This window comes from Mustela lutreola, chromosome 4 (assembly GCF_030435805.1).
Source record: "Mustela lutreola isolate mMusLut2 chromosome 4, mMusLut2.pri, whole genome shotgun sequence".
In the NCBI taxonomy this organism is placed as follows: Eukaryota; Metazoa; Chordata; class Mammalia; order Carnivora; family Mustelidae; genus Mustela; species Mustela lutreola.
The window spans coordinates 196,953,197-196,977,819 of NC_081293.1; the positions used below are offsets into that span (position 1 = coordinate 196,953,197).

Genomic DNA, 24,623 nt, shown 5'->3' on the forward strand with positions numbered 1-24,623 from the left:
TCTCCCTCCACGCCTTCCCCGGCCTCGCACCCCGCCCACCCCGCCCCTGCCGCCTGCGTCCTTCAGACCCCGCCCACCGCAGCCTCGGTCGGTCCAGAAGTTGGCGGGAAAGGCGTGAACACCTGCGCGTGCGCCCTCTGGGGCCCTGGGAAACCTGTCCGGCGACCCGTGACGTCACGGATCACAGTGCACTTGATTGGCTGCTCTGCGTCCCCGTCAACTGCATCTTCCTTCTGACTCCTGCGTGCGGGCCACTTGCGAGGTCTTAAAATCCTGGCGCTGCAAAGGCCCTCAGGGACTCTCCCCTTTCCTGTCTTACAGATGTGAGCGACTTGAGCCAGAGAGGGGAAGAAATCTAAGTGCCACTACCGACTGGCCGAGCTGAGACGGGGACCCCCGGCACGTGAACCCTCAGCTCAGCTCCTGCCGCCCCAAAGCTAAATCCGAGAGAGGCAGGACCAGGTGTGCGTCGGCCGCGCCCTGACCTAGACGACAGGTAGCGAGGGTTGTTTATGCCAAACCTGAATCTTCCGCTCTCCCTGAGCCACGGTAACCCTCCCTGATGGCGGACACCTGCACCCTTTTCGCGGGCCGCCTTGTTCTTCACCTCAGCGCCCTGCCCCGAGGCCGCCTTTCCCATCCCGTCCCGCCGTCCGCACTGCCTCATCCCTGCGGCAGCTCTTCTCTACCGAAGCCTGTTTGCTCACCCCTCCTCTGGCTGGTTGTCCGGACGCGGTCTCACCTGCTGGCCCTTGTGTCACATCATGAGCCACTGGGCAAGTCTGCCTGGACTGCTCACCAGCTGGTAGATGCCAGAGGGGTACGAGGACACAGCTGGCACCACGGGGCAGATGGCGGGGCGTAAGTCTGCCCAACCTGAGTCCCCTGAGTGACCAGCTCAGAGGAAGACCTGCTGGACACAGCACCAAACAACGCAGGCGAGCAGATTTTTAATGTTCACACCAGGATCGGGGTAGGCCGGAGGGGTGCCTCAGGAGACCACCGACCGGAGTGCATCCCTTGCCATGAGTCCCAGCTGTCTCTCCGTTAGACATCACCTGGCGGGGTGCTCTGTCTGCGTCTCTCCCTGGTGAGAATGGCAGCACCAACATCTGCCTGGGAAGTTGGTCGTCCTGCTGACACAGTCACCTCGGGCCTAAATCAGTTCAACTCAGTCCTCGGTTGGGGGTGCTGTGAGCACCAGACCCCCCCCTGGGGTATCTGCTTTCAGGTCTCCCCAAAGGCAGGGGACATCTGAAAACAGAGGTGTAGATTCAGAGAGGTCCCATGGTCCAGGAGGCTGGCTGGTTCTGGCCAAGGCCCTGCTCTGAATTCTTCTCTTGCTTCCGACCCATCCCTCTAAACGGCTGGGGTCACCCACGGAACCCAGGACTTACCTAGTAGAGCACGTCCTCAAAATCCAGCTGCAGGTAGCGGAGCAGGCGGGATGGCAGGGGAAGGCGGGGCAGGGCGTGGGGCAGGTGGGCTGCCAGGTGAGCACGGAGCACACAGCGGCTGAGATGCTGCAGGGATCTGGGCTGTCTTGCCAAGGCGAAAAGGGAGGAATAGAAACGGTGGTGCTTCTGGGGACAGAATGAGGGGCTCAGTGAGGTGGCCTTGGACAAATGGCACCCTTTCCTCCTAGAGCGGGGCGGGGGGATGCTGGAGTTTTGGGTGTTCACCCTGTGGGTCTTCTTCTGTTGGGACGTAAGTGGGTCTCTGGGTCGTTTCTCTGGGGCAGGGTTGGGGGAAGGAATGGAGCTTCCCTGGAGGCAGCGGGAGTCCCTTGGGGACAGGCAGGCTGTGTGTGTGTGTGTTCCGGGTCCTGGAATCTGACCTGCAGTGTTTCGAGAGGCACCAGGCCCATGGCCTCCTCAGGAAGCTGCATGGTACTGTAGGTGTTCATCAGGACCTCAATGGTCCTCGGAGACTCGCACCAGCGCTCCAGCACCTGGAGGAGGCAGAGATAGCACTTCTGGGCTTCCCCCCCACAGCAGGTCCCCAGCCAGTCTGCGTAGAATGGCCAGACGGTGATAACGGCTGCTGTGGGTTGAATTGTGCCCCCCCACAAAATGTTGAAGTCCTAATCCCCAGTACATATAAATATAACCTCAAGACTTAGGATTTTGCAGTTGTGATCAAGTTAAAGTGAGGCCACTGGGGAGAGGATCCAGAGAGAAGGGACAAGGCCAGAAGAGGCCTGGTAGGATCGAGTTGGAGCCATTTTCATTCTTTTATTTCTTCATTTAGTAAATATTTACTGAGGGCCACTATGGGCTGAGCTCTGGGGACCCAGCAATGATGATGACAGACAGGTCCTTGTCAGCTGGGGACTTTGATTCCAGTGGGAGGAAACAGTGAAAACACATCAACCACAGATAAGCCGTTACAATGAAAACCAGGCAGGCTAGGGACTGAGTGTGTTGGGAGGGTGCTTTGTCCTGTGGTCTAGAAAAGCCTCGCTGCCCCACCCCATCTGCCCAGGGCAGGTCTGGGACTGACTCCTCCTCCATCTCCAAGCCCAGCGCATCCCAAGTCCCCTCCACTCCCGGAAGCCTACTGCGGTAGTTCAAACTGCATCTCTCTCTCCCCCTACTTCGGGATATTGCCCAGCAGCTTTCCCGCACGTTACTTAACTTAGAAGAACATGAGCTAACAGGGATTGATCGCTAGCTCCAGGTTAGGATCCCATCTCAAGGGCTTGATGTGTATGAGCTCAGTTCTCATACTAACTCTATGAAGCAGGTGCACTCTTACGTCCCTGTGTCATGCACAGGAAACTGAGGCCCCGAGAGATTAAGCAACTTGCCAAGGGTCATGAGGCTTGTGCGCCAGGTTCCAGAGCCTGCACTCGTGGTTGTCACTTACTTCCAAGGTATCACACCATAGAATAGTGTCTGGTGGTGGGCAGGGCTGTGTTCCCTCTTACTGTCACCCAGGAGGCTCCTGCAGCTTTTCAGCACCGTTCGCTAGAGACTGTGTTACATGCAAGGAACATGCATTCAAAGCGTTCCAGTGACTTGCCTATAGTCACAGGAACAAGCATCAAACCAGACCCCGGCTCCAGGTTTCCTGAGCCCCCAGTGGCTCCTGGAGAGCTGGCTGAGGCCGGCAGTGATCACAGACGACTCCTGGCGGGGAGACGGCACCTCAGCCAAGCATGGATCTGCTCCGGATTGTGGGAGACGGAGGGGGACTCCTTCCTGAACTTTTCGATCACCTGGGATGCAGCACCCAGACGAAGGGGAGGAATGCGGCACTTGGCTCTACCAGCCCCACTGATGTACTAGTCCCTAAGGCCAGGCAGATCGAGGCTGGGGGCGGGGGGCGGGCAGTGGGGTCTCGGGAAACCCTTTCACTGCTCTGCCTCCTCCTCCCACCCTCCCCCCGACGGGGAGATCATTAGCTGTCAGAGCCACCGTCAGATTACAGGGAATTGCTCGTCTCCTAATTATCTGGTGTTAATAGGAGATTAATTAGTGTTAATTGTTGATTTTCTTGTATTTTCCCAAAGGGGAGACCGATCTGCCGAACTCTCGGGCTGTTTAATTATTTGGTCTTGCTTAGGAATCTAGACAGATGCTTCTAGGTTTATGAGCGAAGGGGAAAGGCAGGAACAGGAGAGGAGTGTCCAGAATCAGGCAGGGTTGGACAGTTCAAGACCCGAGATGGCCCAGAGGGATCTGCCCACAGCTTGCTGCCCTGTAACTGTTCTGACCCAGCTCCTCAGAGAACAGGGGTCCCCAATCCACTCCCAGCACCCTCGGCGACATTATATGGCCCCCTCCAGATATGACGCAGTATGGGACAGGGCATCTAGGAGCATAGGTCTTCAAGTTGAATCTACTTTGGGAATATTTTATGTTAATAAAATAGGAGACAGCCAGGAAATTCATGGTGAAAGGCTTTTTCTCTGGTGCCAGGACAGCGGCTGCTGGTCTGGGGGATGCCCGTCCTGCTAAGCTCTCTGAAACAAGGACAATGTCTGTCTGCACAAGGTCTGGAGGCTTTGAACCTCATGACTCAGGCTCATCGCTCTGCCCTGGGGGAGCCTCTCCCGTGCACAGAGTGTCTCACTGAGCGGATCCCACCGCCAGGCTGAGTTTCCCACGTGCTCTTCTCATCAGCTCACTCCCCTGACGAAGAAAAAACTCCCTGACACACATCAGTCCCGGCTCCTGGCTTTCCAGGTACGTGATTATCTGCCTTCCTGCCCTCCGTCCACCTTCATCGCACACGCACACACTGGTGCATGCACACACACGTGCATATGCATGTATGTACACATGTGTTTATGTACGTGTGAGCACATGTGTGGACACACACACACACCCCTCCTGCTGGTCTGCGTCCTTGCCTTTGCCCCCTGTTGGGCTCTGCTGATGTGATGAATCAAAAAGTGTGAGGCTGGGTGCCTGGGTGGCTCAGTGGGTTAAAGCCTCTGCCTTCGGCTCAGGTCATGATCCCAGGGTCCTGGGATCGAGCCCCGCATCGGGCTCTCTGCTCCGCAGGGAGCCTGCTTCCTCCTCTCTCTCTGCCTGCCTCTCTGCCTACTTGTGATCTCTGCCTGTCAAATAAATAAATAAAAATTAAAAAAAAAAAAAAAGTGTGAGGCTGCATCTAGAGTGAGCGGGGGCAGGTCCGAGGCTCCCAGATGGCCCCCTCACCCTCACGGCCCTCCCCTTGGCCCCAGCCCCATACCTTGGGGAGGGCCCCCGGCCAGACGCGGACGGCACCGTGGTTGAGCAGAGCTCGCACCGTGTGCTCTGGGCTCTGGGCCAGGGCTGCAGCCGGGCCCTGCAGAGCACAGTGCAGGGCCGTGTGTCCCCCATAGTCCATGGCGTTGGCGCTGACGCCCCAGGAAAGCAGCAGCTCCACGACGGCGGCGTGGCCACGGCGACAGGCCAGGTGCAGAGGCCGTTGCTTGTCCTGGTCCGCAGCATCAGCCTCGGCTCCAGCTGAGAGCAGCAGACGGCACAGCTGGAGGCAGCGGGCGGTGGTGGCCTCCGCGTTGGCGGGGGACGCGCAGCGGACGTCGCAGGCAGCCAGCAGCGGGGTCCAGCCTTCGGCATTACGGGCGTTAGGGCATGCCCCCCGTCTCAGAAGCAGGTCTGCCAGCTCCACATGGCCCAGCCGGGCGGCCACATGCAAAGGGGTCTCTTCCTCCTCCTCAGACCGACCATCCACTTTGGCCCCAAACCTCAGGAGCAGTTCGGCACACCTGAGAAGGGCGAGGTGGGGGTGGGGAGGGAAATAGAGTCCTCCACTCCTACCAGTCCGCGCGGAGCAAACCCGTGGGGAGTACTGGGGTGACTCCGGCTTCTGTCCCTCCCCTCCCCTTCCATCCCGCGGTCACTAGTCATCCCAGCCATGTCCTGGGGCCAGCAAGGCTTCTCTCCAAGCCCGCTTGCCCTCTGTAGGAGTGCTGCCCTAAACTCTTTGTGGGGGTGAGAGTCACACGAGCCCTCATCCCTGAGAACAGGAACCCTTCTGAGGGCTTTACATGAACTCACTTGTTTCTTCCTAGGTCCTGAGGCAGAAACTGAGCCCTGAGGGTGTGAGGACCTGGCCCACGTTTGCACAGCCAGGAAAGAGAGCGTCTGGCATTCAGACCTGCAGGGCAGTTGGAGGGCTGCGCACACCGGGGCTGGTGGAGGAAGGGAGACGTGGGGCCTGGCCATGGGTGCAGACGGAATTGGGGGCATAGGAAAAAGAACAACAAAACCAAAATTGGCCAGCCAGATTTGCTCCAAGATAGCCCTCTCAGAAGGTCATGCGTGCCTGTAAGACTGTGTACACGGAAATTCAAGGTGAAGGGAACTTAGCCTCTGGGAGCTAGTGTCCTCATCTGTAGAATAGGGATAATTGTTAATACCTAGACCGAATGAAGTTGTGAGCGGCCCAGGAGAAAATTCCTGGAAAGGCCGTGACAGCGGCCCTTGGCAGGGAGAGTGAGTGTGATGGGTCACGGGGTCCATCATGTTATCCTGCCCACCTTTCTATAGGCTTAAAGTTATCCATAATAACTTTAAAAATACTTCTGTTCACTTGGGAAAGGGCAGAATGATTCTCAACCAGGTGTGGTCTCCATATGGCTGGGCTAGAACGTGACCAGAGCCAAAAATGTGGGATTGTGTAGAGCTGTGTTGTCTGATTCGGTGATCACCAGGCACACGTGGCTCCTGAACGCTTGGATTATGACCATGCCTCATGGAGACACGCCATGAGTGTAAACACACACTGATTTTGAAGACTTGGTACAAAAAAAGAGAAAGTAAAAATATCTCATTAGTTCTGTATACTGATTACATGTTGAAGTGACAATGTTTTGGATATACTGGGTTAAATAAAAGATATTATTAAAATTAATTTCACAGGGGCGCCTGGGTGGCTCAGTGGGATAAAGCCTCTGCCTTCGGCTCAGGTCATGATCTCAGGGTCCTGGGATCGAGCCCCGCGTCGGGCTCTCTGCCAGCAGGGAGCCTACTTCCCCTTCTCTCTCTGCCTGCCTGTCTGCCTACTTGTGATCTCTCTCTCTCTGTCAAATAAATAAAATCTTTTTTAAAAAATGAAATTAATTTCACTTGTTTCACAGATATTTGCACACCCATGTTCCCAGCAGCACTATTCACAACAGCCGAACTATGAGAGCAGTCTCAGTGCTCACCAGCAGGTGCATGGATAGAATGTAGCATCTTCAGACAATGGGGTCTCATTTAGCTTGAAAAAGGGAGGACATCCTGACACCTGCTGCAGCTGGGATGAACCCTGAGGACACGGTGCTGAGTGCCAGAAGCCATCGCCAAAGGACAAATGTCCTGTAAGTACACTCATACGGGGTACTTAGAATAGTCCAATTCTAGAACCCAGAAGAGTGGTGGCTATCCCGGGCTGGAGGGAGAGAGGAATGAGAAGCTGTTGTTTAGTGGGGACAGAATTCCAGGTTGGTTTCTTGTTTGTTTGTTTTTAAGATTTTGTTTATTTGAGAGTGTGAGCACAACAAGCAGGGGGAGGGGGAGAGAAGGGGAGAGGCAGAGGGAGAAGCAGACTCCCCATGGAGCAGGGAGCCCCAGGAGTCCCAAGACCCTGAGATCATGACCTGACTGGAAGACACTTAACCAACTGAGCCAACCAGGTGCCCCTGAATTTCAGTTTTATCAGATTAAAAATGTTCATGAGAGGGATGGTGGTGATGGTCACCTGACAATGTAAACTTGCCTAGTCCCACTGAACTGTGCCCTCAGAAATGGTCAAGGTGGTAAATTTTATGTTACGCGTATTTTACCACAATTTAATAAATTAATTTCGTCTTTTTCTGTTTGGTTTTTTTTTTTAAGATTTTATATTTAAAATCATCTCTACACCCAATGTGGGGCTTGAACTCACAAGCCAGAGATCAAGAGTCCCAACTCTACTGACTGAGCCAGCCAGGTGCCCCATGTTCTTTTATTTTTATAAGGCGACTAGAAAATTTTAAGTTACATACGCAGCTACATTGTGTTTCTATTGGGACATACTGGTATAGAGTACATCTTCGAACATAATAGATCAATGGAGTGTGCAGAAGGATGATGAGGTTAACAGGAGGTTAAGTAGCTCGTGATGGAAAGGATAGAGATTTGGCCCCGTTCAGGATCAAGATGTGAAATTCACCAGGTGTGCGGTCAGTAGAGGGAGGGCCTCTATTGCACGTACAGGTACTTCATGGATTTGCCAAGGCTCCCTTTGCCAGGATCCCACAGTCATCAAAAAACTTGAGTGAGAGGGCGCCTGGGTGGCTCAGTCGGTTAAGCATCTGCCTTCGGCTCAGGTCATGATTCCAGGGTCCTGGGATTGAGTCCCGCATTGGGCTCCCTGCTCAGCAGGGAGCCTGCCTCTTCCTCTCCCTCTCCCTCTGCCTGCTCATGCCCTCCTCTCTCTCTCTGTCAAATAAACAGATAAAATCTATTTAAAAAGATGGGTCTAGCAGTTTCCTGTGAGTTTAATTAGCTGAGCTCCGTCCCTAGGCCCATTTATCTGAGGGTTAGCCACCACTAGGGAAATGCCAAGACCTGCCCACAGGGATCAATGCATGCCTTAACCGGGAGCTGCTTTCCTTTCCAGACAATCTGGAACACTGCTGGAGAGTCAGCTCCCTGAGGGCAGGCTTATGTCTCAGTTACTGTTGTACTTAGCACAGGGCCTGGAGCACAGGACAGGGTCAGAAAAATGAACACTTTACAGTATTCCCGCTGCCCACAATGAATCCAGACAACTTCCCAGCCCAGGCTCTGCATCTGGGTCCCTGCCATGGTCCTTTTACACCCCTGGGGAAGCAGAAACCGTCCCAAGTACGGGCCCTTCCAAAGTTCCAGGGCCAAGGCCAATGGAAGGGTGGTTTAGGGAGCACCCTCTTCCTGACTCCCAGCCCAGCCGAGCTCAGCCAGCCCGCATGCCCCGACCTGCTCGCTCATCCTCCCTGGGGTCTTGGCTCTGACCCCCGTCCCTCCGCTGAGAGCAGGATGGGGACGGGGCTGAGAGGTTACTCACTCAAGGGTGCCGGCCCCCTGGCAGAGGTGCAGGGGAAGCTTTCCATCCTGGTCGGGGATGTTGGGGTCCGCTCCTGCCACCAGCAGCACGTGGACGCAGGCGGCGTGGCCTGCAGCACAGGCTTCGTGCAGGGCGGTGCGGCCCCCAGGGGCACTGTCAGGCCGTGCCCGCCGCCTCAGCAGCAGCCGAAGGACTTCTGTGTGGCCCCGGCTGGCAGCCACGTGCAGGGGTGTAGTCAGCTCCTCTTCGTATGTCAGAGACCAGAGTCCTAGGGAGAGAGGAATGGGGGTCTCAGACCCTGCAGGGAAGCCGACAGCCACCAGGCAACAGAGGAGGTGGGCGGAGGCTGGCAAGAGGGAGCCCAGAGCTCCACCGCCAGCCTCCCCTCTCCCACTCAGAACCCCCGGCCTCCTCCCCGCCCCCCCGCCCCGTGCCCCAGGCCCGTACTCAGAGCGCGGATGTTGTAGCGGAAATCCTTCCATCGCTCCGGGTCGCTGGTATCAAAGATGGAATCCGGGGCCAGGCCAGTGCTGGAATCTGCGAGGATGCGGGAGACCGAGCCCACGTCCCCCGCTAGCACCGCCTGCCAGAAGGCCAGGGCAGGTCCCGAGGCCGCCCGGGTGACGATGGGTCCCGGGGCAGACTCCGGGTTCTCTGCAGACCCTGTGTTGGGCTTCTCCACCAGCCTGGCGCAGAGGGCGTGTCTGTCACTGGGGGGTTCTCCCCGCCCCCTGCACTCTTCTGGGGACCAGCTCATGAGGACAGAGTACGTAAGAGCATGTGGAAGAGGAGTGGGGGAAGCTGGGGTTGGGGGTCAGAGGCAGAGGGAGGGAGGAGGGGGAAGGAAGCACGGACAGATGGACGGAGAGGGTCTCTGTGTCCCTGAGCTGAGCCTGACCCGGCCACGCGGTTCAGCAGAAGCTATTCTGGGCTCCGCATGACTTCGCTACCGAGCCAAGGCTTAGGCAAGCCTCTGGGTAGGGGAGAAGTAGCCAGGGGCTTCTCCTTTTCCTCAAGCACTTGGTAACTCGGTGTCGCGTCGGGTCAGCCCAGGCCCCTGCCCATAGCCCTCCGCCCCTGGCAGTCCCTCACCCCTCTGGTGGCTGCTCCAGCGAGGCTCGGCGGCCCGGGACTCCAGCAGCAGGTCGGCTGTGCTGTGTGGGGGAAACAGCTCCTGCAGCCTCGCCAGGTCTCCAGTGTACAGGGCATTCTGCAAGGCCATGTCACGGCATAGCAGTGGCGACCGCCGGGTCGGTTCCCAGACTGGGCAGGACTGGGACTCCCAGATCCGGCAGGCTGGGGCCAAAGGAAGGCACCCCAGGTGGCCTCCCCAGCGGGGAGGGGAGCTCCTTCTCCCAGGCATGGCCAATCTCTGGGAGAGAGGGGCCGAAGAAGTGGGTCTCAGGGCGATGTCACCGGCCGACTGGGCAGGCGGGCACTGGGCCCGAGGCAGGCAGAGGCCTGGTGTGGGAGGAGCAGGGAGCACACACAGGCCGTGCCATAAATAGCCCGGGCTGGCTGCGCTGTCTGTCCCAGGAAGGCGGCCTCAGGCCGGCGTGGGCATTAGGGAAGAGCTGGAAAACAGAGTGAGGCTCGAGCCCTCCAACACTGAGCCCACCCTGGAGCTGATGACCCGCAGGGTTGAAAAGGGATCGCCCAGGTCGTGGGAGCCAACCTGCAGTTTCACAGGTAAAGGAGCACAGAGCCCAGGTGTGGGAAGTGATCTGCCCAAGGTGTGAGCACTTGTGGCAGAGCCGGGACTAGAACGGGGGTGGTGGATCTCAGGCTGCCATTTCCTTCTCTCTGTTTTCTCTTGTGTGCTTCACCCAGCCAGGCTCCGGCGGCCTGGGCTCTGACCCCACAGGGAGGGCCTGTGGGTGCCCGGCGATTTTTCCTGCCCTCCCAAATGCCACCGGTCAAGCTTCTGCCTCCCACACCCAAGGAAAGGGTCCACAGTAGGAGCGAATGGCTAAGAAGGCTCCATTCCACGAGGCTTTCCTTCTAGGTGTTCTCCAGAAGACAGACTTCGGCCTGGGGAGAGAGGGCTCAGCCCACGAGCAGCCATAGAAACTCCCCGTGCCCACCACGGGTCTGACCCCCCCATCTCCCATCCTTACCTGCCAACGTTAGAGGGGTCCCAGGTGGGGAGTGAGGAGGAGGAAGTGGCCCATTCAGGCACATTGGGGTAACAAGACTACTTACATTTGGGAAGATAAGCAGGATAACAAGGAGAAAGAGAACTTCAAACCCGGCCCCCCACTGTCCCTTGTGCTGGCCACCTATACACCCTTTCTCTCTAGAACCGTCTACTCCACCCCGCCACCGCCTGAGAGTCCCTAACCCTGACACACTCCTGTAAGGATCATCAAGCCCTAGAGTACCAGGGACCTTGGTCCAATCTCTCCTCGCTTTACAAGGAAACTGAGGCCCAGATACAGGAGAGGTCTGTGTGAGATCGCACAGGGAGTTAGTGCCGAGGTGGGGTTAACACCAGCGTCCGCTGACTTCCACACTTGCTTTTTTTCTTTTCCAGACTTCCCGTAGACCTTCCTTCTCCCCTCGCTTTTTCCTGCTCTTTCTTTTCCTATTTTTTTTTTTTTTCTTTCTTAAAAACCCCAAGCAGGAAGAGAGCTGGGGAGCGCGGACAGGAACGGACAGGAGATGAAGACGCAGGTGGGGTCAGAGGACCGGGCTCTGGGGGCCGAGGGTGCAGGCTGTGAGTGGGTGAGGACGGAGGGCCGGCAGGGATGCGGCGGGAGGGAGAGTCTGGGCACGGGCAGGGGGCACAGAGCAGGTGTGAGAAGCACGGAGATGGACAGAGAGAGCTGCTCCCGAGCTGCCTGGACGTTTATGCCTCTGCCCCAGGCCCTTCACCTGCAGGGCGCGCCCCAGGCCCCTGCCCAGCTCGAGCACCCTGCCTCAACCATCACTTCCTTTTCTTCTCCTTCGCCAGCTTGGCTTCCCCAGCGTCCTGGTCCTTGAGGAGTTTTACCCTCCTCTTGCCCAGTGGAGTCTTGAAGTACCAGTCCTGATGGGAGGAAGAGGGGGAGAGGGGAGGGCATTGGCCGCCCCCACTTCTGTTTCCCGAACTTGTCCTCCCCTTTCCGCCGCAGCTGGTCCGCCTCTCTTCCCCAGCTCAGGTGTCCTGCTAGGGTCCCCGTTTCCCTTGCTGTCCACCAAATACTCTAGGCCATGGGGTCAGCCACTGTCAGGGGGCAAGCCCTCTCTCTGTGGCCATCCTGCCCCCGTGGAGCACTGGTGGGTGGTGACTCAGGAGGGGAATGTGGGTGTTTGCTGGTGCCAGGACCAACCACAGCTCTTAAAACCCAGGTAACACTTTTAGGCTCCAGCCCTTGAGGACACCAGGTAAGCTGGTCCTGCCACAGGCCCTTCTCCTGGATTTCTCGTCCCCTTCCTAGCTGGACTCCAGGGCGGAGCAGAGGGAGGTGTCTAAGGGGGCCGTAGAGGGCTGACTCCCTGGTTAGTGTTGACCCATTATCCTCCCCCCACACCCCCAAGCCTCACCTTCAGGGACTCCTCCTCCTCCCTGTACACCGGCTCCAGCTTGGCCAGGTGCCCCAAGAACTCTGAGGCCACCAGGGGCCGCTTGGACAGCTGCAGGACCCGCCGCTCAGTCAGCACGGAGTGGATGGCTTGGAGAATGTGACCAGGTGTGTAGCCATCGGAAACCTTGGCCAGGGCACTGATGTCTAGGTTCGGGGTCACCTGGACCCCCTGGGCCTCTATCATCTGCCTCCAGAGCACTGCAGGCAGCCGGGGAGGACCCAGGACAGGGAGAAGCCGCAGTGAGCACCTCGGCCCCTATCAGACACGAGGTCCCTGCGTCTGGAGAGTGGCTCTGTGCTCATCAGGGCCTCCTCTCCCGGGAAGGTGGGACTCATTCTCCCCACGTGACACGAGGGAATGAGACTCGGAGGACTTACGGGGCCTGCCGTGTCCACGGAGCCAGGCCAGGACCCACACCGCCAGGCTGCTTGTCTAGTTCCCCTTCCTTGCCATGGGAGGCGCCGTCTCGGAGCGCCAGTGGGGAGGGGGAGAAGGGTGAGGAGGCTCGGGCAGGGCCGGTCCCTGGATCCCCGATCTGGCCCGTCCTCACATCGCAGGGTCTCACCGAAGCGAGAAGCGTAATCGGGCCGAGGCATGAAGAGGATCCGTTCGTAGGTCCGGCACAGCCCCTTCATCTCCGCCAGCTGCGGCTGGTCACTCGTCCCTATCAGCATCACGCGGTCTCCTGGGCTCAGCAGTCGCAAGGCCTTGGTGAGATCCTTCTTTATTCGCTTTGGGTCCATCTGCTCTGGGGCAGGGTGGGGGCGGGAACGTGGTGACTTGTATGGGCTTCTGCATTCTCTCGGAGCGCGTGTCCACACCCAGCCTCCAGTGGACCCCGGGAGGGATCCAGGGAGGTGGCCAGGAGGCCCCTGTCCTGCTTCCAGGATAAGCCCAAGGCAGCAGGAGAAGAGGGAATTTGTCCAAGGCCCCACAGCGGGTGAGGTTTGGAGTTGACTTGAGCAAGCCCACGCCGGCCTTGCCCCTGGCTCCGGCTGCTACCCAGGTCCCGCACCTCCTTCTCTTCTTTTGGGACCCTCTTATAGAAATTCTTCTCGGCATTCCCAATCCAGATCACAGAGGGCTGTAAGAGCCGAGCCACCTGGACAGGTCAGAGAATAAAAACCTGACGTCGGATGTCCCTGGGCAAGGGTCACCTCCCCCGTCTGGTCCAAAGGCTGACCTTGGAGCTCCGGTCCCCACTTCCCACGCAGCGTCCACCCCTTCTCTCAGCCTGCTGCCATCCGCCACACCTCCCTAGGAACAGACTCACGCCCTCCCCGCCATGTGGGGACCCTGCGTATTAAGCCTCATCATAAAGAAAACCTATCATGAAAGAAACTGCTCTGCTCCCCACTGCCCGCCATGCTCCCCATCCACAAGGCTTCAGAAATCCACAAGGTCCTCCCAGGGGTTGGTAAGGAGACCTCAGCAGCCCCAGACATCACACCGAATAGGCAGATGAGGGATCTCCTAAGTGTAAAGCACACCCTGCCCTGTGGGCACAGCCCGAGAACGAGAGGTGCTGAAGTCGGGGGACCCAGACCTTAAAGACGATATGCACGATCATCTGTGTCCCCGTCTTGCCAGGATATTTGCTCTGCAGGTTGCTGGGGGACAGGTCAAAGAGGTTGGCGCCCGTTTCTGTGCACACCGCCTTGACCAGCATCTTCTTCCCCATTCCAGAGGGGCCCACCAGGAGGATCGAGCGGATGAAGGGGGCCATGGAGTGTATATCTGGGGAGCCTGAGAGAGGAAACAGGGGCCAGAGGAAGACAGTAGGACAGTAGGGGGGGGGGGTGGAAGCCACAGTGTAAGGTGAGGCTGAAGGCCCAAGGCAGGGTGGGATGAAGTTTGGATCCTAGGGGCCTGCCGACCCCCAGTGTGGGGGGCCCCATCCCCAGGCAGGCCTGCTGAGAGAGGCAGCCTAGGGGGCTTCCAAGGACTTCCCAGGTACAATTATGAAGCGTTCTCTACAGGGTCAAAAGGGAGCCTTCTAGCCCCTTCCAACACCCTTTCTGTTTTCTGTACCATCTCTTTCCACTTCTGGATCATGAAGGGGTGGAATTAAAGGGCCTGGGGCCAACCGCTCCAGAAAGATCCTGGTCTTCTGGGAAGGAGACAGACTATGGGATATCACTTGGGGTTGGGAAAGGGGCCAGAAAAGTGGATTCCTTGGTAGGCCAAGAGTCCACATGATTTCTGGGGTGGCCCAATCTGGGTGTGACCTCCGGCAGGGCCTGGGGAAGACCGGAGGAGTCCAGCAGGGGCCCATGGCACCGGGGACATGCCCACCTCAACCGCCCTGACAGGCACCTCGGCTCCCCCACGAGCCACCTGCCAGTGTTGGTTCTCCCTGCTCCCCAGGGCATCTTACCAAGGCGAAGGACCCCATACAAGGCCACATTCTGTCTTATGTCAAACAAGGAAGGTGAAGGCGACTTGTTCGCCAGGTTCAGAACGGATCCAAGATAGAGGTAGTCACCTGGGGGCACAAGTGTGTGGCATCTGCTGGCACAGGGCCGAAAGAGAGCCCCGCGGGGAGAAGGCTCCCAGCAGAGGGTGGTAGTTAGCCACAGGAGGGCCGTGGCCAGGGCACCGCTCCTCAGCCTGGGAGCAGGTGCTGGACAGGGGTCTCACCAATGTAATCTTTCAAGGCCACCGTCTCGCACTTCCTTAGAAAGCCGGAGACCACGAGCTCCTCAAACAGAGAGTCCACGGACCTGCAGAGGACAGTGCAGAGGGGTCCCCAAGGACGAAGGGAAGTGGAGACGGAGATGAGTGACAGGCTTGAGGACAAAAATACCCAGAGTGCCACTGGACAGCCAGCATCAGAAGCCACAGTGCCAACCCGCTGGCCAGAACGCCATCTGCCCACGGTGGGGCTCCGTGGGTTGAGCAGGGCGTGAGGAGGACACGCGCCCTCTGCAGCCCTCCCTCCATCAGTCTGCTCAGGTCCCCAGGTCCCGCCATCAGAAATCCAGTCATTTGGCCAACATATGACCATTTTTCTAGAAATCACACTTGACGTCTAGGCTCCTGGAAGCAGCTGACATCAGTGTGCTCGAGACTCACTTCACCAAAGAAGTGAGTAGCCGGGGAGCTCCCCAAGGGCCCAGAGAGGTGTCGGGGGGAGATGGCTTTGGTAGGGACAGAGCTGATTAAGGCAAAAGGCTGGAGCGGGGGACGCCTGGGTGTCTCAGTTGGTTAAGCAGCTGCCTTCGGCTCAGGTCATGATCCCGGCGTCCTGGGATCGAGTCCCACATCGTGCTCCTTGCTCAGCAGGGAGTCTGCTTCTGCCTCTGCCTGCCATTCTGTCTGCCTGCGCTCGCTCTCCCTCTTTCTCTCTGATAAATAAATAAAATCTTAAAAAAAAAAAAAAAAAGGCTGGAGGGGGGAGCAGGAGGGAGGGAGCCCCAAGGACAAGCCTCCACTCGCATCCACCTGCCCACCATCATTTTCCAAGCACTGCTCTGTTTCATCACCAGCTATCTCGTGGGCTTGGCAGGGCGGGTGCTCGGTTAACGAGGACAGGGAGTCAGAGAGGTTCAGTGACTCTCTCCGGGTCACACAGAACAGAACGAGGACCGGAAGTCAGATCAGTTCTGGGCCCGGGTTTGCTCCACCTCCCACGATAAGGTAAAGGGTCTGCTACCTGTCTGGGGTCAGATCTTTTTCCTTCTTCTTCTTCCCGGCTTTCTTCCCAGTCTTTTTCTGGTTGGAAACAAGCACACGGGCTGTCGTCCTCTGGTCCTTGCCTCCCCCCGCTGTGTGCGCGTCCGGGTCCCGGCCTTCACCCCTCATCTTGCCTTCGCACGCTTCAAGGGTGTCCCCTCCTCCCTGTCCACGACCAGGCGCAGGCTCTTCAGCTCTTGGCGCATCAGCTCGTCCACCTGGGGGGACAGCAGAGAGTGCTGTCCCTGTCCCTGCACCGGTCCACTCCCAATACTAATCCATACCCCGGTCACGCAGGAGCCTTGCCCTCACCTGGCACCAATGTGGGGAGAAGCTCCTAGCTAGAGTCAATGGCTTTCAGCTCAAGCCCCAGACCCACCCTTTAAAGTCTGTGCCATGTGAGCTGCTGCCGGACTTAATTAGCCTGTTGTCTCACATCGGGACAATCACGGCGCCCACCTCAGGGGGTGGAAAGGCCATATTGGAAAGGTCACATGATCTAATTCTTCCTAGGTACACCCTGCGGCCACAGGGCAGGAGCTTTTGAAGGGTTGATGGGCACAATGGTGGGTGTGACCCCAGCCCAGAGCCCCTCCGCACCCCAGGGAGAGAGGGACCAGAGAGACGCAGAGGAGGAAGGGGACCGAGATGGACGAAGGTGGAGTTAGAATGACACAGAAGGCGGTGTGTAGAGGTTGCTACAGAAGAGGGGCAGGGTAGGGGCCTTGAGGGGAAGAGCCCAAAGTAGGGGAGGTGGGGAGGGCTGCAGGGAGGCCCTGAGCCAGCTCACGCACCTGTATCCGGATCTCCTGCTCTACTTCCTTTCTCTTCTCCACCTGGAGCGTCTCGGGGTCAAAACTCTGTTTCGGGTATATGCTCTCACACCGGTTCTTCCATACATCTAACCAGGGACAGACGGACAGAAGAATGATGTTCAGAGTCCCAGGGCACCCACACACTCACAGAAACCTGGCAGAGGAACCTGACCCAGGCTGGTCCACGTGTCTCTTGCTCCGTCTCTGCACCTGTCTGTCTGTCTCATACACATGCCTACATGGACCAGGAACCTGACCCAGGCTGGTCCCTTCATCTTCACAGGGCTGTCCAGCATTGCTTCTACCTAGATCATGGAGGCCTGACCCCAAGGCCAAAGGCAAAACTCCCCCCACCCAGGGAATCGCATGGCACCCCACGCTTGCGTCCTCCTTTGGCATTCTTCTCTCGACCTCCACATCCGCACACCCACACTACCTCTCATCGTCCACAGAGCATGTGTTCACTTTCCCCAGGACCCTGGGTCACCCCAAGGCCCTCACAGGGCCTGGACAATCTTCCCCAGCCTGCTCCTGCCTTACTTATGTACTCCTCATGGCCGGCATTGATGACAGGTATAAACTTGGATGGCCCCACTTTCAGCATCGTGTCTGCTTCCTAGAAAAGAAACATCCTTTGACCTCAACCCCCTCATGGTCCCTGCCCCTTCCTCCCCTCAGACCAGCCTCCCACCGGGAATCTCCTCAGACCAAGAGGAACTTTACCCCCTTCCTGGTCTTGTCTTTCTTTCCTTTCTTCTGCTTCCTCTCTTTTTTCTCCTTATTTTTCTCTTGGTCCTTTCTTTTGCTCTCCTGGATCTCTGTCTCCAGTTCCATTTTTACCTGTGACCAATGATGGAAGACATTTCAGAGAAGACCAGTGGGATTCTACAGGAGCAAAAGAACCCAGGTCTGAGATGGGGGTTGACGGGGGTCACTCGCGGGGTCCAGGGGTCGAGGGATCCATAGCTGAAAGTTCAGAGACCTCACTGGTGTCCAGGAAGAAAGAGATGTTCTGATCAGAACTGCTTCTCTTTCTTGGCCCATAGAGATTTGAAGTCACAAAGAATCTCACCAGACATGCTTTCTCTCCATGCCCAAAGATGTCTTCTCCAGACACAGGCACTGCCTCCCCCGCCCTGCTGTCTTGCTAGCTACACATATTTCCTCCAGCCACATCTGCCTCTGCGGAGGCTGACCTCTCCCCCGCAGTTTACCCTCAGTACTGTCTGTAACCTCAGACCCCACCCCCACCACAGAAAGTCTCCTGTCTCCACCTGTGGGGTACCTGTTCTGGAGTCTTGTCTGCAAAGATCATGTAGGATCCACCTACAGAATCATCTGGATAATCAGGGAATCGACCAGTAAGGGCACTAAGTAAACATAAAATGGTCAGAGAGATACACAGGTGAGTGGATGGACAGATGGATGGGTGGATGGGTAGTTGGGGGGGTGGGGGGGTGGCAGAGCGGATGAATGGATAGATAGCTAAATAGAGGGAAGGATGAAGAAAGAAGAAGGACTCCGGGTGGAGGATGGGAGGGAAGGAGCAGAGAGTTGCACAACAAAACCGGAAACCCCTCCGGAGGCACCCATGGATGCTTTCCCCTTCGAGATTTGGCATTTTCTCTTCCATCCAAGGAAATGAGAAGTCATGCGCAGAGATGGTCCTGTGGTCGGGGGCTCCAGGTTTAAATCAGGGTGTGAGCAGCGAGGGCAGGGGGTGGGAGCGAGGGCAGGGGGTGGGAGTGGGTGGAGAAAACGGCCCAGCCCGGACTAGAGAACAGAACAGATGTGGGGACACGGTGGTGACGAGGGAAAGCGGCGCTGAAGGCTGGGGACACTGACTGGCATTCGATAAACCACTGTCGGATTTGCTCCTTCAACTTCTCCTTCATGTCAGGCCCCTCTGTCTCCTTGATAGAATCACGGGTCTTCTCTATCGCCAGCTGGAACTCCTCCTCCTTCTCCGTCTGGCGGACCCTCCGGATATCCTCCCTGAGGCCGGCTTGGTACATGACGCCCGCATTCTCCACCTGGCTCGGTGGCAAGGGGAGCTGGCGAAGAGGAGAAGAGGCCCAGGGCATCGGGAGTGGGAGTGGGGAGGTCCCAGCCCCGGCCTCCGGCACGCACCCCTGCCCCCGGCTTCCCCAGCTCTCCCGCACACGCGCGGCCCCGCACACACGTGCACACGGAACAATGGGCATGCCTGCATCAGGAGAAATTGTGTTTGGAGCTCAAACTCGCCTGTGTAAATTACTCTGATAATGACTTTGCTAGATTCATCTGGGCTGGCCCCCCCTGCCCGTTCCCCGCAGCACACCCTCCCCTGTGGGCCGCCGGCCCCAGCCCCCACCCACACCCCCGCCCCAGCGGCCCGTGTTGGCAGCCGCTCTCACAGCCACTTTCCCGCCTCATTGGCTCCCAAATGTATTTTAAATATCACTCTGCCCAGAGACAATTACTGAAAACGCTGAGCTCACACTGTCGATGGGCCCGGGCGGCCAGGCTCATTCCTCACCCACCGCCACGCCATGCCCCCCCCCAACCTACCCCCGAGGCCCGACCCTGGCCTCTCTCTGCCTGTCTTGCCTCCTGGGGGTCCAGCTCTCCAAACCCCCAAGCCTGACCTCCCCTACGTGCACGCTCGGGCTCATGGACCTGGGTGACACTCAGCTAGACCCCCTGCAGTGCGGAAGAGAAGCCAGTCTGGGCCCCTCAGAGCAAATGGGGAGACTGTGGCTTGAAACGCTCTGCTGTGAAAGGGATACGAACGCCCTCCCTCCCACCCTGGCCCCCGGGGTTCTCCCAGAGGCTGTAAAAGCCCTGGTGGGGGAGAGGGGTGGTCCCACTAGCCTTGGGGCTCCTCCCTGTGCTGGGTGCACCCGTTCAGCCTCTCCTTCCAGCCAGGGGCATGAACATGAGGTCCAGAATTCTCTGTGCTTTGACCCCTCATCCCGCCCCACGTGTGAGATCCTTCCAAGGGTTTTAGAGAGGGAGGGGTACCAAAGGATGGGGCTTGGTCCCGGGTTTCTGGTCCTTCTCATTCTTTCCCAAATGCTGAACCCCCGACCCGCACCCCTCCACACTTGCTAAACACAGTCCTGAGTGGCGGGAGGCGTGGGCAGTGCGGAGCTGTATGGGGACACAGAGGGAGGAGACCCCATGTTCTAGCTCACCCCGAGGCCTTGCCTGAGGTGAGGCGGGGGCTTACCATGCCGATGAACTCCATCTCCGTTCGCCGGTCCTGCTGAGTACGTCTCCTCTGCAGGTAACCCTTCCACACCTGGGGGACACGTGGGCCCAGACACGCCCCACACTGCATTTTTGTAGGGCTACGACGTGCGATCAGCCCCAGGGAGATGCACCAGCCCCTCACAGGGAAAGGTCTGGCTAGGGGAGCTTAGGAGCAGGAGGTGGGGGAGGCGAGGACACCTTCCGGGGCAGCTCGTGGACGAGTGACTCTCTGAGCGGGAGCAGCCCAGGACAGCACAGGGCCAGTAGGCACACATGTGGTCCAGCTCCAAGGCTTTGCTCCCTCAGGGGCCCCTAGGTATTCCCTCCTTCTCATCCCCACCCTCCGATCTGCTATATCTTTTGAGGCCAAGTTCAAATACCACCTTCTCCCAGAAGCACCCCCACTCTCACGACTCAGAGTTCCCACAGTATTTGGAATACACACTTGACCTCCCCTCCCCCAGCATATAGTCACATAGACATCAGTGCTGTAAGGACCAAGGAGCTCCCCTGATGAATTCCTATAGTTTTGACCCAAGGAAACTGAGGCAGGAGAGAGGACGTGGCCTCTCCTGGGTCTATGAGCCCATTCGGGCAGAGCTGACACAGGGCCAGGGTTCCTGACTCCTTGCCCAGTGCTCTTCTCCCAGGCCTCGGGCTGCCAAGGGGGTAGGGACAGGGCACCGAGCAGGGGGAGGCAGCACCCGGGCCTGGCCAGGTGGGTTCTGTTCCATAACAGAGCCTCAGAGAGCAGCTTCTGTCTGCACTATTTCCACATTCTCCTTGTCTGGTAACAAGGACTTGCTTTGGCTTTCATGGGAGAAGCGGGGCTCTCTCTTTGGGGCAGAACTTCTTGCTTTAGTGAGCCCCGGGGGAGCAGGGCCTTCTCATCCCTGGGCCAGCCCGACATGAGCAAGTCAGCCAGCGGCAGGCACTCAGATGCACATGCTCTGTTCACTGATTAAAAACCTAAAAATCTACAGGTGCCTGCGCGGCTCAGTTGGTGAAGCATCTGCATTCGGCTCGGATCATGATCCCAGTGTCCTGGGATGGAGGCCCCTGTTGGGCTCCCTGCTCAGCGGGGAGCCTCCCTCTCCCTCTGCTGTTCCCCTGCTTGTGCACTTTCTCTCTGTGTCAAATAAAAAAATAAAATCTTTTTAAAAAATAAAAAAGCATATCCCATTTGGAGGGCATATATCCTCTTGAGTCATTATTTGTTAGTTGGTTGGTTGGTTGGTTTGCTTCTGGGCTTTGGTGGAAAGGAATTCTAAGTTCCCTCTCTCGGGCCAGTGGACAGTTTCTGAAGCACTGGGACTTGACGGAGAAGCTGGGAGATGTTCACTGGAGACAGAAAGACCAGCCCCATGTTCACAGTTCTGGGCCTGCTTCTGGAAATAAAGGTGGCAAAGGACGTCCTACAACAGGACAGGACAGTGGCCTCAGGGGGTACAATGCTGTAGGAGCAAAGGGTTCCCTTTCTGCACTGGACTTTTCTTTCCTAGGGTGTCTCCAGTCTTCTTAAGCTGGTAACCAGTACCAAACAGAGGAGGCCTGTGTCAGCAGGACTCAGTGAGCGAAGGCACGCGCGCGCGCGCACACACACACACACACTGAGGGACAGCAAGTGCTGAGAGGTACGGAATGGCCACCCAGAGCAGGAGAGAGGGTGACCACAGGAATGGTAAGAAGGCAGAGACACCTAGGGATGGGGCTGGGTTTTCTGCAGTGGGCGGATGGGCTGCGATTAGGTCATTTCCATGGTAAAGTAGAGGGTGACCCAGATGGTACCAGCCTTGAGGACATCTGGATCACATCAGTTTTCAAACTGTTTCATTTGTCACCATTCCTTTTACCTCAGCTGCCAGGAGTCTCGGGATTCATTTTAGTGACTCATCTTTAACAGTCTTATGAGTTCCTGGAATGATCATCTACTCTATTCTGCTACCTTATTCTGGATCTTTCTCCTCTAATCTTAATGATCTTTCTGTTTCTGGGGCTTTTATGAGATGTAGCACAAGAAAGAAGCTTGTTAACTGCTTAGGTCCTGAGTTAAGGATCTAGTTGTGGGGGAAACAGAATCCAAGCCCCTGCACCTCTGTCCTCAATTGCTAAGCCAGGCAGCCTTCCTGGAAGAGGTGACTCAACTCTGACCTTCCTCCTGGGTGCTGGGGGGGCGGCGGGTGGGTTACCTTCTGTATGGTCACAGCTGCTTGGTCCTGATCGAACTTGTGCCAACTGTCCTCTCGAATCTTCCGATCCCGCTCCTCCTCTCTCCGTATCTCCCGCATGAAGGTGGCTCGGAGCCGTCCTTGCCTGGCCCGCTCAGCCCTTTGCAGCAGGATTATGGCCTCGGTCCGGTGCATTTCTGGAATACCCTGGCCACCATAGGGGCAAAGGAGCAGGAGAAGACGAGAAGGGGGTTATATTTAGGCTAGCAGCGGGGAGACCATCATCCAAGGACATGCTGGGGACACGGTCCTCCCAGAGCATCTCAGTGCCCAAGTCCCGTCCTCTAGCTCGGTGTCAGAAGGGCTCAAGGAGCATGAGAGCATCCTTGAAGCAGGCCAGGGATTACCCAAGGAGCACTCTGAGGCGGGTATAGGTAGGACAAGTCCTCTCTGTGTCCTGGAAGATGGCATCTCTGTTCTGGGCGGGGTGTATGAGAGGAATCTGGGAGGGTGTCTCCCTGACTTACCACCTCAGAGGTCACTGGCTTCATTCTGGTCAGGATCTCTGCCAGCATCAGCTCTCGTTCCTTCAGAACGGTGGACTGCTCCAACAGAAAGTATTTGGGGATTGGAACCTCCAGGTCTGCCTTTGGGGCAACACAGGGGAAGGAGGGTCAGGACTCAAAATCCAGGGCGTCTGGCTGATACTACCATCTTCTGCTTACCGAGCCTGGTGCTGGCTTCCTTCATCCTAGAGCCCCAGGACGGGAGATTCATGGGTTATGGGCGGATCCCCTTAAGCTCATCCCTCTATTGCCCTGCTCCACCGTGTAACCGGAGCTGAATTCTGGAGGATGGAGAAATGTAACAGGCAGTGGTTCCAATCCTGACTGTGCATCAAAATGAACGGGGAAGCTCTTAAAATGCAAACTCCTAGGCCCTCCCCAGACTAGCACATCTGAGTGGCAGGGCCTGGAGAATCTGTTTTATCAGTTTGTTTTTTCAAGTCGGCAGCTGAGTCTATTGAAGCAGCGGGTTCTGGAAACTTTGAGACTGCTTCCGATGAGGAGCAGCGAACCAAGCCCTCGCGCGCCTGGCGGCGAGCGCATTCACATCACCCCAGGGGCTTGTTAAAATGCAGAAGCAGATTAGCCCCGTTTGGTCCGAGATTCTGCATTTCTGATTAAAGTTCTGGGTGCTGCTGATGGGGCTGGTCCAGGAAGCAGACTTGGAGAAGCAAGCCTGGTGGTGTGGAGGTGGTCTTCAATCCCTGCCGTTGGTGGGCATTCCCAGCCCCGCGGAGCCTCCAGCCTGACTCTCTAGCCATCCCGCAACTGCTTGCCGCTACCGGTCTTCCAGAAACCCATCCCCTGCTCTGCGCCGCGTCCCCCCTTCCCTCGCAGGGGTCCCAACACCGGGGTTGTCCTTGGGGGATCAGGACCAGCTCCAGCCTCTCCGCCACGTCCTGCCCCACTTAGCTCCACGTCCGTGGGAGGTCAAGGTCACCGGCTACTCTTCACCTGACGCCCCGCCCCCTTCCCCCTCCCCCGCCTCCGCTGGAGTGGGCGTGGCTCCGCCGCCCGCAGCGCACCGGGGTGAGCTTGAGGTCCTGCAGCACGCGGTCCAGGCAGTGGTACTCGCTGAGGTCGGCGCGCACCAGGTCGTCCTTGAGCTCCAGCACGCGGCCGGCCACGCTGTCCAGCAGGCGCCGCAGCAGCCGCCGCTTCTGCGGCTGCACCATCTGGTCGTAGAGGGTGTCGAACCGGCGCATCAGCCCCAGGTAGCACAGGTAGACGGACGAGAGCCTGTACTGGAAGGAGTGCCGCTCCCTGGGCGACACAGGTTCCAGCAGGGGCTGCTCCTGGTCCAGCAGCTCTTGAAGGGTCACGTGGGAGGAGTCCCAGAGGCGCTGGTAAGCTCTGGAGAGGAAATGAGAGAGGGCTGCAGGTCTGGGGTGATCTGGGCCTCAGAGGAGTGGGGACAGTGTGGGGGGGATGGGCTCTGCTGAGCCTTTTGAGGAGAGTGAAGTCGGGGTTCCAGAGGTGTGCAGTTAAGGTTACTCGTGGTGTCGAGGAGTCCTGAGGGGGAGTGAGGTGGTAGTGAGGAGACATGCCCAGGCTTCGAGCAGGTGGGAGGCGGGGATGGCTGCGAGGAGGGATCCACTGAGGGATCCACTGACGGATTGGCGGGGAGGGTGGAGGCTAGGCACAGCCCTCAGCGGCTCCCTGTAAGGAAGAAGCCTCTTGTGGAGTCCACAGTCGGCCCCTCCAGGGAGAGGGTGCAGCCCCGGGATGCTGCAGGGGTGTAGAATGGTGAGTGGGAAGTAGGGTTGAGGGATGAGGGTAGAGAAGGGTCCCTTCCTCTGATTCTGGAATAAGTAGTTCCAGGAGAGTCTGAAGAGGAAGAGCTGACCACAGACGGAGCCGCCGGGGCAGCCGCATGAATGCCCGGGGCGCAGCCAGGGCTGGCCCAGCACGCAAGCTCCCTCTCCGGGCATCTCTTCTCCCCACCCACCCGCCCCAGCCCTGGGGGCTCCGCTCCTGCCCGTCACTCACCCCTCGGACATGGTGCCCACTTCTCACAGTTCCCTTTGTGAGCTGGTCATGCAGTCCGCAGAACCTATGGCTCGACCTTG

General features: G+C 57.9%; 2 protein-coding genes and 1 long non-coding RNA gene across 9 annotated transcripts; 1 reads left to right on the forward strand and 2 right to left on the reverse strand.

Moving 5' to 3' along the window:
* Positions 1 to 9,919, reverse strand: ASB10 (ankyrin repeat and SOCS box containing 10). 3 transcript variants are annotated; one of them, XM_059172270.1, is made up of 7 exons: positions 9,622 to 9,919; positions 8,977 to 9,066; positions 8,530 to 8,797; positions 4,702 to 5,221; positions 1,838 to 1,951; positions 1,398 to 1,583; positions 1 to 1,254 (listed from the first exon to the last, which is right to left on the reverse strand). In XM_059172270.1, exons 1-6 carry the CDS (start codon positions 9,890 to 9,892, stop codon positions 1,398 to 1,400), a joined length of 1,449 nt encoding a protein of 482 aa, XP_059028253.1. In that variant the 5' UTR covers positions 9,893 to 9,919; the 3' UTR covers positions 1 to 1,254. The 3 variants fall into 3 exon arrangements, with proteins under 3 accessions (XP_059028253.1, XP_059028255.1, XP_059028254.1); XM_059172272.1 differs by lacking the exon at positions 8,977 to 9,066; XM_059172271.1 differs by lacking the exon at positions 9,622 to 9,919 and having other exon boundaries at positions 8,977 to 9,422.
* LOC131829950 (uncharacterized) lies at positions 9,874 to 17,554 on the forward strand. 5 transcript variants are annotated; one of them, XR_009353038.1, is made up of 7 exons: positions 9,874 to 10,218; positions 10,360 to 10,972; positions 11,063 to 11,202; positions 11,860 to 12,200; positions 12,654 to 14,573; positions 14,777 to 16,455; positions 16,681 to 17,554. It is a non-coding gene; the product is annotated as an uncharacterized LOC131829950 (long non-coding RNA). The 5 variants fall into 5 exon arrangements; XR_009353037.1 differs by having other exon boundaries at positions 12,654 to 15,183; positions 15,671 to 16,455; positions 16,681 to 17,553; XR_009353036.1 differs by having other exon boundaries at positions 12,654 to 12,807; positions 13,170 to 16,455; positions 16,681 to 17,553.
* On the reverse strand, positions 11,422 to 24,623 carry IQCA1L (IQ motif containing with AAA domain 1 like). Its single transcript, XM_059172274.1, has 19 exons — positions 24,544 to 24,623; positions 23,580 to 23,907; positions 22,516 to 22,635; positions 22,010 to 22,195; positions 19,798 to 19,869; positions 18,432 to 18,640; positions 17,872 to 17,956; positions 17,310 to 17,426; positions 17,127 to 17,202; positions 16,566 to 16,672; positions 15,906 to 15,989; positions 15,752 to 15,810; positions 14,737 to 14,819; positions 14,474 to 14,581; positions 13,643 to 13,842; positions 13,112 to 13,198; positions 12,662 to 12,839; positions 12,055 to 12,293; positions 11,422 to 11,557 (listed from the first exon to the last, which is right to left on the reverse strand). The coding sequence occupies exons 1-19, from the start codon at positions 24,552 to 24,554 to the stop codon at positions 11,456 to 11,458; spliced, it is 2,451 nt and encodes an 816-aa protein (XP_059028257.1). The 5' UTR covers positions 24,555 to 24,623; the 3' UTR covers positions 11,422 to 11,455.